General features: G+C 44.1%; 1 protein-coding gene across 1 annotated transcript in view; it reads left to right on the top strand.

The window, feature by feature from the left end:
- chd7 (chromodomain helicase DNA binding protein 7) overlaps nt 1-14,727 on the top strand; it is a 92,886-nt gene that overhangs the window by 54,231 nt on the left and 23,928 nt on the right. The window contains exons 6-22 of the mRNA XM_012882796.3: nt 559-687; nt 947-1,012; nt 2,829-2,884; nt 4,659-4,773; nt 4,977-5,060; nt 5,156-5,293; nt 7,543-7,664; nt 8,346-8,589; nt 10,858-11,034; nt 11,234-11,377; nt 11,461-11,559; nt 11,667-11,835; nt 11,931-12,147; nt 12,610-12,805; nt 13,711-13,878; nt 14,042-14,221; nt 14,317-14,427. Of these exons, the coding sequence (XP_012738250.2) occupies nt 559-687; nt 947-1,012; nt 2,829-2,884; nt 4,659-4,773; nt 4,977-5,060; nt 5,156-5,293; nt 7,543-7,664; nt 8,346-8,589; nt 10,858-11,034; nt 11,234-11,377; nt 11,461-11,559; nt 11,667-11,835; nt 11,931-12,147; nt 12,610-12,805; nt 13,711-13,878; nt 14,042-14,221; nt 14,317-14,427 (2,415 nt within the window). The remainder of the gene's footprint in view (nt 1-558; nt 688-946; nt 1,013-2,828; nt 2,885-4,658; nt 4,774-4,976; nt 5,061-5,155; nt 5,294-7,542; nt 7,665-8,345; nt 8,590-10,857; nt 11,035-11,233; nt 11,378-11,460; nt 11,560-11,666; nt 11,836-11,930; nt 12,148-12,609; nt 12,806-13,710; nt 13,879-14,041; nt 14,222-14,316; nt 14,428-14,727) is intronic.

Raw genomic sequence — 14,727 nt, 5'->3', positions numbered from 1 at the left:
CAGCTGTGTCCCTTCAGCGTGTTCCCAGAGGCCTGAGATTGCCTTTTACAGATTTTTGCACCAAGATTTTAAGCCCTAAAAATGATCAACATTGCTCTGACTTAAAAATGTTTTGCAAATAGAAATCTGAAAAGAGCACGGTGCACTAGTATTCAGCACCCCTGAGTAAATGCTGTGTAGCATTTAGAAATAGGCCAAGAACTTCAGTGTTGGTCTCATCTGACCAAAGCTCCCATGCTGAAACAGGATTTCTTGGCCCTTTCTGTCCGTTTAGGCGGTCGGTGCTGTGATCTCTTGGTAGGATCATGGATGATTTTGCTTTATAACCTATCCCTGCTAGAGGCTTCACTGGATTTTATTTAGAGCATTTTTTTATTGACAAGAGGTTTCCTTTAAACATCCACTATGCACCACTTCAATAGCTTGAACTTGTAATCAAAAACATCAAAGCTTGCGGTTGTATTGAGACAAAATGTAATGAAGGTCAAGGCTTGTTGATGATTTTGTAAGACTGGGTTATGGTGGATAATTTAAATACCGACACCTTCCTCCTATCAGAAGCGCCGCTCGAGCCGTCAGGTGAAGAGGAAGCGGTACACTGAGGACCTGGAGTTCAGGATCTCTGAGGACGATGACAGCGGAGATGATTCAACAACACCAAAATCTCCTTCATCCTCACAACAGCAGGTGAGGGCTGGGTTTCTAATAATTGCTTCATCTTTAGTCAGTAAAAACCAATTGTTAGCAAAGCTTCAAGTTTTCTGCCTCACTGTTCACATGAAGTTGGCTTTCCATTTGTAACCGAAAAGCCCATGTTTCTACGGCTGCTTCTGTTTAAAATACTTTTTTCCTTTACATTTTAAGCTAAACCATTCTGGCTTTAAGAATTAGATGTCCCCAGCGACCCTGTGTTAAAACTGTATCTGTCTGCTCTCTCTTGTGCCAGGATCTGGCTGAGGCTGAAGGGCCCGTGGTGGAGAAGATCATGGGTTTACGCAGCGCCAAAAAGCAGGTAAGATACGCCGTCACTCATTTCCAGAAGTATTCACTCACCCCTCAGCAGCTAGACGCGCAGACCGCTTCTACAAACACGTGTGAACGGGTGGATCCCTGTCAGGAATCCCCTGAATTTTAGCGCGGTATCCTGATTGTCTAGGCCCTGTGCAGTAAATCCAGTCATAAAGTTTCCCGGCTATCAAATATTACCAAGTCAACTGTCTGTGGTATAATAGGAAAGAGGAATATGGAACGACAGCAATTCAGCTGCAGTGTGTCCGGCCGTGCAAAAATCACAGGGCGGGGTCAGCAGATGCTGAGGTGCATCAAGTTAGTAGAGGTCATCGACATTACGCAGCGTTGATAGCAGGACCGCCAACCTTCATGTGACCCTGTGATTGGCTCGGGAACAGGAAATGGATATCTTCATTCAGTGGGTCTCCATGGCCGAGCAGCTGCATTCCAGCAAAGCGTTGGATGCACGGGTGTAAGTCCCGCTGCCACTGAACTCTAGAGCATTGGACGAGTTGCTTCTGGAGGGACGAGTCGTTCCTGGCTGCAGCCAGGAGAACACTCTTTTGGACAGTTTCGTACTCTGTGGGAACAGCTGGAAGCCGGCCCACTTCCTGTTCCAACTCCACCGTGCCCCAGATTAAATCAAGGTCCATCAACACGTGAACAACTTGAGTCCTGACTTCCCATAAACACACTCTTAATCCTTGAAGTCCTTACCAGAAGAGCCGCAGCTTTTAGAGCCGTAAAAAGGTGAGCTGACGTCATGATAAATAATACGAATAAGGACTGTGACGTCACTAAAATCCACGCGTGTGTGTGTGTGAGGGGAGCGAATACTTTAGGCAGTAGTTCAACACACAGATGCATGCGTTGACATGACTCAGACCGGCCTGAGTCATGATTTACGTCATACGAGTAGCTGCTCCACAGCTGGCCTGAGGAGATTACACACACACACACACACACACACACACACACACACACACACACACTGCTAAGTCGCTTCGTATTCACTTTGTAAGCAGATACAAAAGTTCTTGCCATCAAATACGTGTGCGCTTCTGATCGACTCGCTGTGCGTCGGCCCGGCTTCGTTTCATGCGTCTCAGCTAAGGAAAAGTCGTCCCTCTGCCAGCACACACACACACTCGCTCACCAGCCAATTGTGCTTTGCCAGCCAGCTCCCAGTGGGGTTGCCCCCCACCTAACCCACCCACGCGCACGCACACACCCGCCCAGCCACCCTTTCTCACAGCTCCATTCAGAGTTGACCCCAGGCCTGGCACACAGCCAAAACCACAACGTTAGCTAAGCCAGACGCCGAGCTAGTGTTTCCTCAGGCGGTGTGTGTGCGCGCGTGTGTGATTGATGATTCATGGCATTACAGTAGTAGTGGTAGTACCATGATGCTGTGTGTGTGTGTGTGTGTGTGTGTGTGTGTGTGTGTGTGTGTGTGCTGCAGCTACATTAGTTAAAGTGAATGAGTCTGGACAGCTTAAGAGCTGCTGAGTTTTTTTTTTCCCCCTCTCACAACTGTGTAAAAATAAAGAGCGTTTTTCTCCAATCCTAGTAATTTTAACAAAAGGCTAAATAGTCGCAGATGTGTCGGGCTGACGCGAGTGAAATAAAAGCTTCCTGCGAGCTGACTCGGCTGACTGACATGTCGGCGTGAAGCAGATTCCAGGCTCCTCGTGTGCCCACTTCACCGTTTTTAACCGCATGTTGTATAACAATGACGAGCCACTTCTGCTCTTTCACTGCCCTGCTGCTATATTTTCTCTGATTATTAACCTTTTTTTTTTTCCTCCCCTTTTCAGCTGGAGTCGGGTGAGGAAGTGGAGGTGGAGGAGTTCTACGTCAAGTTCAAGGGCTTGTAAGTTGTAGCCAGGGTTTTTTTTTTTTCTCCCCCCCTCAGCTCTCTACTGCTTTTGTCTTTCACAGCAGGGATTCCTCTTTTTTTAGACCCATTCTCTACACACTCGCCAGGGTGTCCATTGATCTATTAGTGTGAAAAGCTCAGTATATTCTGCCTGAAAAGCCGTATTCAATTTTCTTTATGCCGCAATCGCTCTTATTTCGCTTTCAGATCTATTCTAACTCGATAGCACGAGTGGTAGCAGCGCAGTGTCTGCTTCCCATCGTATTGCTAAATGCATGATATTCCTGTCATGCAGGTCTTTTGTGTCAAGGCTGCCGCATGGCTAAGATTAAAGCTGCACACCAGAAATGCACACAAAAATAAAAATATCAAAGTTAAAAGGTAGTGTGGGGACTTGATCTCCTTCAGAAGTCAAACTACATAAAATAAGGGTAATGTTTAAAGCATGTTTATACTGTAAACGTTACAACAGATAAAATGCTGTACTTGCAATTAGAAAAAATCAACACATTAACGTTTGAATCTCAGGGTTCTCAGTCTCTTCCTCTCCTGTTTGTGGTTTGATGGCTAAAAACTTTAAGAACCCTCAAAGTTTTTCTGCCATTTATCACAGAATGGCCAAAAATGATCAATATATTGGAACTTCAAATTGTGAAACCATCCAACCTGTGTTAAATTTGATCCTGTCGTTTCTATTGAAACTGTTGTGCATAATCCCGGCTTGTCAAATAAAATGGCCTTCTTCATTAGCGTTATATATTTTTTTCCTCACCGTTCGGCCCGCTTTAAAATGACATCAGCTTGTCACATCACAAGCGTGGATCAGCTTCATAGTCTAACTTTGTGCAAAGCTACAATAGTTTCACTGTATGTAAATAAAACTTTTGTGTTTTTAATTGAGAACAGAAAAGCCACTGTAATTGCCACTGCTAATAACAGAACATATTTAGATTAGTACAATGTAATCTACCTGCATCCATTGTCTATACCCACTTATTCCCCCCCTTTGCTGATGTAAACATGTATTTTTATACATGTTTTTACAAAGAAGGCGTTAGAAACTTTAACCCACATGAATAGTGTGACAGAAAATCTTGCTCTCTCATAAACCTTGATACTGGAAATCTGCACATCAGATGATGCCTCTGCCCCTATATAAATCCCATAATGATCGCGTACACAAATGAGACCTAGAATAGGACCCAATCAACAGGTTGTGTTTCCTTAAAACTGTTTAAATCCAATACCTGTCCTCCTGAAACCTGCAGGCGACTGGTTGCAGAGAACGTCTGTCACCAGAGCTTCACGCCTTCGAGCCACAAAGTCAAACACACCCTTTCATATTTCGACTGTTACAGCGCTGTCACTTCCTGCGCTAGCAGCACGACGCCCCCCTTCCTCCCTTCAGAAATTACACCAGAACGTGTTTAAGTACCAAATTTAAATGCCAGATCATCTCAACAGGGCTTATAAAACAGTCGCTGTTCTATCAGTTTAATAGTAGAACTTTGTTGCAGCTAATCAAATCACTCTACAAATGATTAACTTGATCCTCATACTTGTCAACTAGACCTAAGTGCTGTCCAGAGGTATCGTCTGCAATTGTCTGTGTTTACGCTCAACCATTTTGGTCAGAGTTTCTTAACACTTGACAGAATTACAGACCCCACCTGAAGAGAAGTGAACGTTGCAGATGCGGCACTGCTTTGGTGCCTGTGGCGTTTTCCTGCGTTGAGCGAAGCGAGCTGAAGTGTTTGTTTGGTTCCAGTTCGTACCTGCACTGTCGCTGGTCGGAGCTGGAGGAGCTGGAGAAGGACAAGAGGATACACCAGAAGATAAAGAGGTTCAAAGCCAAGCAGCTACTCAACAACTTCATCACTGAGGTAATTGGCTGGAAAGCTTTCCCTTCCTCATCTTTTACTGCTGGAAACCATCTGCACCCAAAGGTTAATTCAGTTGTCTGAAATGGTTGTTTAACAAACAACGATGTTCATGCGATGTTCTGCATTTTGTCTTTTTGCTCCTCCGTAGAGGTGAAATCACTGTTCATTGTTAATTACAGCATACCGCTCCTCTTCTCTTGCAGATGGACGACGAGCCTTTTAATCCAGACTATGTGGAGGTGGACCGGGTCCTGGATGTTTCTGAGAGCACAGATGAAAACGGAGAGGTGATTTGCTCTCGGTCATAGCTTCAAACTCCGCCCGTCCCTTCTCCTCCATCACCCCAAAGATGAGTTTACCCAACCTGTCCTTCTGTGCCTAGATCGTCACCTTATATTTGGTGAAATGGTGCAGTTTGCCTTATGAAGACGCCACCTGGGAGCTGAAGGCAGACATCGACCAATCTAAGATAGACGAATACGAACGCATCGTCGCACGAGAACCCAACACTAAGAGAGTGGTGAGTATGCGTCTGCAGACGCTCCTTGGCTGCTGTCCGCCTCCCATCCTCCTCCTCCTCCTCCTCCTCCCAGTAGGCGTTTCTGTGTGTGTTGGCCTGCTGCCCCGTCCAGATTTACAGCTCCTTTAACTGGTTTCCACAGGGCCACGTTCTTGTGGTCTTACACTCCCGACACACACGCTGAGGAACACACGCCCTGCTCCTGTGGCCGGGCCAAACCACTAACAGTATGTTTAATGCTTAACAGAGGGAGCCGGCTGGCTATGGTCTATTCCTCCATCACTCTTTCTTTCCCCGGGTCCATCTTTTCAACGACTGTCTGTCTGTTTTCCCCTTAAGGAAGATATTAGAAAAGCTCCATCACGCAGCGGCAGCTCCAGGAAGGGAATTTATTTAACCTCTAGTTATTGTCAGAAGGCAGCGGTGCCACGATTGCAGCAGACGTTCACTTTCCCCTAAGGAGCAGTTTTAGACTCTGCTGCTCTAAGATAGCTGAAACAAAGCTGCAACCCATGGAGAAACAGGCCAAATGAACTTAAAACAGGCTTCCTTTACAATAAAAAAAAAAAAAAGACCTGGAGCAATTGGGAATTTAAAGTATTTTCCAGGTCTGGATCATTATGGAAGAATATTAAAGTGTATTGTGTAACTATAATTGCATTTCCTGACTCTATTCCCTAATATATTCCACATCCAGGCATTAATTTAGGCATCCATAGGTCGATAATCCCTCTCCATCTTCTCTTTATCCATCGATCTTAAACACTTTTCCCCCCCAACATCGTTCCACATCCACCCATCACTCGGTCCACCTGTCTTTGTTTTTTTTGTTTTTTTTAGGTTCCATTTTTAGAGTCTGATAAGAAAAGGGACATCTGACATAAGTCCTTAATGTCTGTAATATTACTTTGAAATTTGAAGCACTGGCATCTATAGAAATACTTGAAATTTGTGTTTATAAATGGGTTTTTAAAGGGGATTCAACTCTCCTCAGATAAATTCCCACTCCGCTGACATGGAAAGAGGATTCTTCTGTCTCCAAGCTAAGAAACCATAAAATCATCTGGTTGAACTTTAGCTACAAATTTCTCAACCTTCTAGCTTAATCGAGGCCCGTTCTTGTGACACAAAGCTTGTGGTTTCCTGCGATTGTTGTGGCAAAAATACTCCAAAAGCTTAGTTGTGCGCTGTCGGCATTTGATAAGCTTACAGCTCATTTTTCTGTCCGTGTCGACGTTCTGGATCATATGTCTCCGTCTCTCAGACTCGGAACCGAATGAGCCCCCTGCCACCCTGCTGCAGCTGAACATAAAGCGATTTAGTCTGCATTGCTGATCGCCCTGAAAGACCGGGTTCCTGCAGATCCTTAAAAGGTCTTAAAAGGCATTGAATTCTGTAATATAAAACTGAGGCCTTAATTGGCATTAAAATGTCTTAAATCAGTCATTCTTAGGTCTTAAAATTGTTACCATACCAATAGGATTTTATTTTTGTAATCCTTACCAAACAGTGAAATAATTGACACAATTATAATTTTTTAAAATTACCGAACAGCTCAATGTAACCATTGTTGTTTCTGTCCCGATAGCGGAACCAATAAAAACTGTTGCGGCCGGACCATAGCTGCGAAAAAGAGTTGCCACTGGTTATGTTGTGGTTTTTAAAACTGATTTATAGTTTATTTTAGTAGGGAACAAAACAATGTTTGTGAATTCAGTTCAGTAGTTGTTAAAAATATATCTGTAATTTGTGTTTTTTAGCTTTCTTCCTATATGGAATGTTTTTAAAAAAAATTTAAACATGTCTACTGGGCCAGAAAGTAATGGTTTATGTTAAAATAAACATTTGGGTGAAGTTGTCGCAACCAGGTTTATCTTGTTTATCGTGAAGTTGGTCTTAACTTTTTATTTCAAGTGGCATTAAAAAGTCTTGAATTTAACTTGCCTTATGCTGTAGGAACCCTGCATCGAACAATGAAGACAAAAAAATTACAGTTTCCTGTATATTTAAGATTGTGACGCAAATAAAAGCATCCTAAAGTAACACCTGAGTGGCTTGGATGGAGGTAATTTGTAAATCACGTCTGAAAGCACTGTAAGTTTGTGAAGAAGCTTATTAAAGGGGAAAGTCTGAGCTTGAAAGCCAGGTTTAAACCCTGCAGCCCCAACTTCAGCAGCCCTGTCCCTGATAACTCAGAGGGGAGCCTCTCTGTGATTTAACGACCGTCTATCATTTCTACTTGTGTCAAGGATCGGCCTTCTGCAGCCGACTGGAAAAAGCTGGAGAGCTCCAGAGAATACGGGAATGGCAACGCACTCAGGGAATACCAGCTCGAAGGCCTCAACTGGCTGACTTTCAACTGGTACAACTCGTAAGTCCCCATTTATTGTGTTATCCCAGACGTAGCTCCTAACTGGTGCTCTGTCCTGTGCCTTAAAACGCCACTTCATTAAAGTCGTCTTAAGTGGGCATTAAAGTTCCCATTAAGGGGCTCCGTTCGATCCTGCTGTTTTTAAGTTTCCCCACTGGCGCCGTCCACGTGCCAAATATATGCTCCAATCGTATGTTAAGAGTCTTTAGGCGAGCACACTCAGATGAATTAAATTAAAGATTATAAGTGGTGTGCTTGAGTCGGATCGTCTGTTTCCAAAGTGAATACCACGGTTGGATTTTCTGGATTATCTGACACACATTTAAAGAAATATGGTCAAACTGCAGAGGAAGACAGACTTTTCCAGAGATACATTACCAAGTATTTTCCAAGGTGTCCCACGTGTCTTTTGCATTAGATCACTGCCGTGAAAAACAAACTGGCTAACTCTACTGGAAAATTGGCTTTGATGAACCACAATGGAAAATCTTTTGTTTTATGAAGGGCAGTCTTAACAAAAATGCTGGAATTTACCATCAGGGCCTCGATGTACACAGAGCACCCAAGATGAAAGCAAGAGATTTTATACAGTTTAGTGCTACTAACCAAATAATTTAAAATCCATGTTTCCCACTGTCACCTCGTCCACATCATCATCATCGTCGTCGTCTGTCCTCACAGACGCAACTGTATACTGGCGGACGAGATGGGGCTCGGAAAGACCATCCAGTCCATTACATTCCTGTTTGAGATCTACTTGAAGGACATCGAGGGCCCGTTCCTGATCATCGCCCCTCTCTCCACCATCCCCAACTGGGAGAGGGAGTTCAGGACCTGGACGGAGCTGAACGTGGTGGTCTACCACGGCAGCCAGGCCAGCAGGAAAACCATCCAGGCCTACGAGATGTACTACAGAGACGCACAGGTAAAAACACAACCGTTTAGGGTTGGAGTGGAGGATGCTCATTATGGACTACAGCTTAAGAATTGAGGAACATGCCGGGGATTTTTTTTTTTTTTGTATTCTTGGCGCTTTATCTTCAATTTGCATCTTAGATTTAAAAAAAAAAATTGTAAATCAGTGAAAGGGGTTTTCCACAAGTTTTCCTTTTGCGTTGTATTTGGACTGATGGTTATAATAATTTCCACTTTGGAAGGTGAGAAACGCTGAATAGATATGAAACCGTCAGAAGAATGCTAGATATTAGTGAGTTGGGTAAAACATGGGGGGTAGTGAATAGAAGTAGCTGAAAATCTCCCTCTTTATACAGGAATTTGGTTGTTTTTTTTACACATGAACGATTACGACACTGTAGTACCGCACCTGTCAATAAGTAATTTAAAATAAAAACAATGTGTCACAGTTTTTATCACCACATGTGGTTGGCTGAGCTATTAAAGGTGTTCTTTTCCTCTACTTTGTGCCAAGGCAGCCTCACGTTCTCCTACATATTCCTGTTGTTTTACAGCAGGATGTCAACTTATTATCAATATATGGTAAAGTGGGACCTTAAAGACTCCATTTTTATCAAATAAGTCAGTTTAAGATGATCTGCTTTAAATGTACAGCTTGAATACATACCAAATGTCAAAAGCGCTAACTTTTTTAGGTTTTCTGGATATGAAATAATACCTGTCCTTTTAAAGAGGTATCAGATATTTCTAGCCGTGACATTTGAATATTTTTTTCATGTAACTGTCCTTGTGAGAAATGGGACGTGCAGGAGGCCTATCACAAACACGGTTTTGCATGAAATGGTCAGCAGATCTGAACCCCCCCCCCCCCTCAGTGTAGGGAAATATTGAGCTGGCCGAGGATGAACAGGGATGGCCACTAAAGCTCTTTACAGCCATGTAGCTGTAAGCTGTTATACCGTAAGCTCTCACCGTACAATGCTGCAAACATCTCCCAGTATAACCTTCGCCACAGCGAGTCCCTGAAGAAAATAAGCTGTAGTAGCAGTGCGCTTGCGGGCTGCTTGTTCTAATCCAGCCTGGGGTAATCCTCGAGGTCATGAAGACGGCACCTTCTGTTCTTTTCTCCCGTCCGCTGTATCCTCCACAGACCGGAGACACAAACGACATTTCTATGCAAACAAGCCTTTTGCAGACTCCACTATGAATGGGCCATTTTGTAAAATCATGAATCTGATCAAAATGAAGGGCTCTCTTGCTATCAGTAAAGGGCAAACTGGTCGTCCTGGCTTTAAAAAAGGAAGCTGTGGAATCAAAACCACCAACGCTGTTAGTTTAGGTTTTTCTATTAATAGAAATAGGCAGAGATTTCACACTATTTACAGTCTAACGTCTCAACTTTATGCCTGAAATGGAGAAGGAGAAGTATAAAGATTTTACATCCTTCCCCAAAAGCCCGTTGACCGCTCTTCTGCAGGCATTGGTGGCAAACCAAAATTATTTATACCCCTTAAACTGCTGGAAGTTCGCCCTCGATTCAAACAGCGACCCTAAGCATAGAGCCAGAGCTGCAAGGCAACGGTTCGGATTAGAGCATGTTCCTTTGGTAGACTGGCCTAGTCAAAGGCCACTCCTAAATCCAGTTGAACATTTATGTTCCCAGATGTTCTCCATCCTGTCTGACTGAGCTTAAGGTAGTTTGCAAAAAAAAGGAAGTGGTAAAACGTCCAAAAATGACGGAGTAACTGCATTGAAAGGTGGTTCAACACAGTGTTGAACCATTTTACTTCAGAGTGACTGAAGTAAAATGCATGTTCAGATTCTAAGATTTAGAAATGTTTGCAAGCTGCAGTTATGCATTACTTTGCATTGGTCTGTCACATAAAATCTGATGCATCAGAGTTTGTGGTTGTAACGTGATAAATGTGTGAAACGGTTCAATGGATGCCCTTTAGCAAGGCACTGATCATCCTATTTAAAAAGATGTAATGCAGGAGGGGTCAGCGGTGGTGATAACCGGGCAGCAGGTGTGGCATAAGGAGGGAAAAAGCCTTTATCTGTAGACTGAAAGGACTTCAGTCAGTTTATATTGTATAAAATATTTAGGCAGATTTTTTTCCAAGTGTCGCTCACAGAAGTGTCGGCTTCGCTGCATTTCGTGGCTTTTACTTGTTGAGTCTGGCTGCTGCGGGACCGTATTTCAGAAATCAATAATTAATGAATAGTACTTATTCTTCTCAGCGCCCCTCATTATTGTTCTCTTTGTGCATCGCTCCAGGGTAAGATAATAAAAGGCGTGTATCGCTTCCATGCTGTCATTACAACCTTTGAGATGATTCTGGCCGACTGTCCGGAGCTGCGCAGCATCCCGTGGCGCTGCGTCGTGATCGACGAAGCCCACCGCCTCAAAAACCGAAACTGCAAGCTGCTGGAGGGACTGAAAATGATGGATATGGTGAGTGGACGTGCTTTTTGCAGCTGAGCGGCGGGAGACGAGTTAGGAAGCGGAAGGCTGGTTTCTAATGGGGCCAGTGTCTCGGCTTTGCCATAATCTCTCTTTCCATCTTTTCAGTATTTCAGCTCCTGTAGACGCATCCTGCTTTTAATTTTAGAAATGCTAAATCGGTACTTCCTTTCTCGGCTTTGTCCTCCAGGAGCACAAAGTCTTGTTGACAGGAACTCCTCTGCAGAACACAGTGGAGGAGCTCTTCAGCTTGCTCAACTTCCTGGAGCCGGAGCGATTCCCATCTGAACAGACTTTCATGACTGAATTTGGAGACTTGAAGACTGAAGAACAGGTGATGGGCGCTAACCGTGAGGAAAACCTCTTCAACTTTGCCATAGATTGCCTGGTTGTAACATTGCTCTCTGTGTATATCAGGTCCAGAAACTTCAAGGCATCCTGAAGCCCATGATGCTTAGAAGACTGAAGGAGGACGTGGAGAAGAACCTAGCCCCCAAAGAGGAGACCATTATTGAGGTAGAGGACCTACCGTCATAATCCTGAGCATCCAGGGGCCTTCCTCCTATTAGAAAGTGTCCTCAAGTGAAGAAACCAAATCATTTTATGTGTTTTTCTGTTGTTAGGTGGAGTTGACCAACATCCAGAAGAAATACTACCGGGCCATTCTGGAGAAAAATTTCTCCTTCCTGTCCAAAGGAGGTTCAGGAGGAAGTGGATCAGCCAGTGTGCCCAACCTGCTGAACACCATGATGGAGTTGAGGAAATGCTGCAACCACCCTTACCTCATAAATGGTGCATACTCTCTTCCTCCACGGTGGATTATTAATCTCGCTGTAAATCGGTGCAGAAGGCCCATTTAGGGATCGTCTTTCCTGTCTGCTCCGCAGGAGCCGAGGAGAAGATCATCGAGGAGTTTAGGGATTCCCACGGCGGCAGGATTGACGTGCCTGAAATGGCCCTCCAAGCTATGATCCAGGCAGCGGGGAAGCTGGTGCTCATCGACAAGCTGCTGCCCAAACTAAAAGCCGGAGGACACCGGGTTCTGATCTTCAGTCAGATGGTGCGCTGCCTGGACATCCTGGAGGACTACCTCATCCAGAGACGGTGAGGGCCGAGCCAAACGCGGTTCAAGCATCCGTCTCCTCGCTGGTTTGATGCAGCTTTCCTCGTTGTTACCCGGGCTTTTGATAATGGTGCTGTGGTCCTTTAAACTGTAGAAGGAACAAAAGGAAATTAATTTTTTTTTACTTGTTCTGCTAAGTAGGAGAATGAATACCACAGAAACAGAAGCGTGCAACTTTGTGCTTGATGCGGATGGATTGCATCCTGCAGGTTGTCTTTCTGGTAAAGCCAGAACTGTCAGTAACAACGTGCGGGTTGAGCAGAGACTTGCTTTTTCTAAATGTTACTTGATTGGGGCCAACATTACACTATGGCTAATTTTACAGTCCCTTTATTAACGTCAGTGAAGCTGAAACTGTGACAGATTCCTGGGCAGAGTTCCTGTCTAAGCTCATTTTGGTTTTTATACCAACTTATTCAATGTGATTCCATCTTTTCCCACAGCTACCCATATGAGCGAATAGACGGCCGGGTTCGGGGTAACCTGCGACAGGCTGCCATCGACAGGTTCTCCAGACCGGACTCGGACCGTTTCGTCTTCCTGCTCTGCACCAGAGCCGGTGGGCTGGGCATCAACTTAACGGCAGCGGACACGTGCATCATCTTTGACTCTGACTGGAACCCCCAGAATGACCTGCAGGTCCGTACTCCATGCTGCCGCCTCCAGGCTTTTCTCTCTTCTGCTTATTGTTTACAGGGTGCTTGCGCAAGTCTTGAAAGTCTGGAATTTTGAAACACTGTTTTCCAGACCTTGAAAAGTCTTGAATTTTGTGTGAAAGTCTTAATAAAGTATGGAAAAAAATGTATGGTAGAATTTTACAGTATGCTCAAAGGCATTGTGAAATGAGAAATAGGAAGGTAGGCTATAAAACTATAATTTTACTAACTGGTCACGTACTGTATTAGCCTAATGGAATCAAACACTTGTTTGATGTGAAATTCATGTACTTGTGATTTTCATGTTTTGAAACGTATTCATCAGTAAAAGCATAATTTACTGTGAATAATGCATTTGTTCATTGAATACTAGCCTATAAAAATTAACATTTCTAATAAACAGTTTGTGCAATCTCAACCAATGAAGTAGGCAGTAGGCACACAAGTATACAAGTACATAAAGTTAAGGTCTTGGGGGAAAAAAATATCAGTTTTGAAAAAGTCTGGAATTTTAATTTGGAAAAAGAGCAAACACCCTGTGTTTAGCACAGGGTTCCTATGCAGCAAGGAAAGTGTGGAAAAAGGCTGATTGAGATGTTTTCTAGACATGAATGGGTATGGATGAGAAAACTCTGCATGAAGAATATTTCTATTTGAAGAAGCTGTTCTTTCAAGTTATGCTTGTCCCTCCATTTATCCAGTCATTCATTTATTAATCCATTAACACATCTGTTTATTTATCCATTCCCCCCCCCCCAGTAATCCATCCAAATTCTTTGTCCGTCCATCAGGATGATATAGTTTCCAGTGTTGAGCTGAATACGCTGGAAACGGCATGACAAAGCAATTGCTCCCTGTAAAAATGTCTCTAAACGTCTGCTCCACCAGGCTCAGGCCAGATGTCATCGTATCGGCCAGTCCAAGTCTGTGAAGATCTACCGTCTGATCACCAGGAACAGCTACGAGAGGGAGATGTTTGACAAGGCCAGTTTGAAGCTTGGGCTCGATAAGGCCGTCCTCCAGAGCATGAGCGGCCGAGAGAATGCAAACAGTGGGGTGAGTCCCACCAGATCCTCTCACACGCTGAGTATCAGAGCCAAGATGTCCAATGTCCAGACTCTCCCTAATTTACTCTGCCGCGTTTTCTGGCCCTGTTTGGGTTATTCTCTTGGAACCTTTCTAAAAAAAACCAGGGAAATAATTCTGACTTTCTGCCCAGGTCCAACAATTATCCAAGAAGGAGATAGAGGACCTACTGAGAAAAGGTGCCTATGGAGCGTTGATGGACGAAGAAGACGAAGGCTCGAAATTCTGCGAGGAGGACATCGACCAGATCCTCCAGAGACGGACCCACACCATCACCATCGAATCTGAGGGCAAGGGCTCCACTTTTGCCAAGGTGAAAAGCGCTTGAATTTGCTTCCTTTCACATAGTGGCGGTTCATTCTGCGAGCAAAGCCATAATTACACAAGCATGTTTCCGTCTGCCTGCAGGCCAGTTTTGTTGCAACAGGAAACCGGACAGACATTTCTCTGGAGGACCCAGACTTCTGGCAGAAATGGGCCAAGAAAGCCGAGCTGGACATGGACGCCATCAACGGCCGGGTACGACTGCGTCGGCTTGTTCGTTATGTTGGTGAAAGTGTTGCAGGGACTGAAGGTTTTCTTTACTCCTGCCGCTGCGCACTACCGGTCAGCTGGCTGAAAAGAGATACATTTGGGTGTTAGAAAATATTTCTTGGTCCCTAAAATCTGAGGCGTCATAGAGCTCTGCCCTAAAAAAACGACTGAATCATGGGGGTGTTTAACTGATTTAGCTTTGTTAAATCAGTTAATATTAGACATTAAAAGTTTAATAATCATTGTTAGATTATTTCAGCTGCATATGTAGGAATATTTATTGAA

Source organism: Fundulus heteroclitus, unplaced genomic scaffold, assembly GCF_011125445.2.
Source record: "Fundulus heteroclitus isolate FHET01 unplaced genomic scaffold, MU-UCD_Fhet_4.1 scaffold_94, whole genome shotgun sequence".
Classification (NCBI taxonomy): Eukaryota; Metazoa; Chordata; class Actinopteri; order Cyprinodontiformes; family Fundulidae; genus Fundulus; species Fundulus heteroclitus.
The sequence above is the reverse complement of the archived record's forward strand: the minus strand, read 5'-3'. Positions and strand labels throughout refer to the sequence as shown.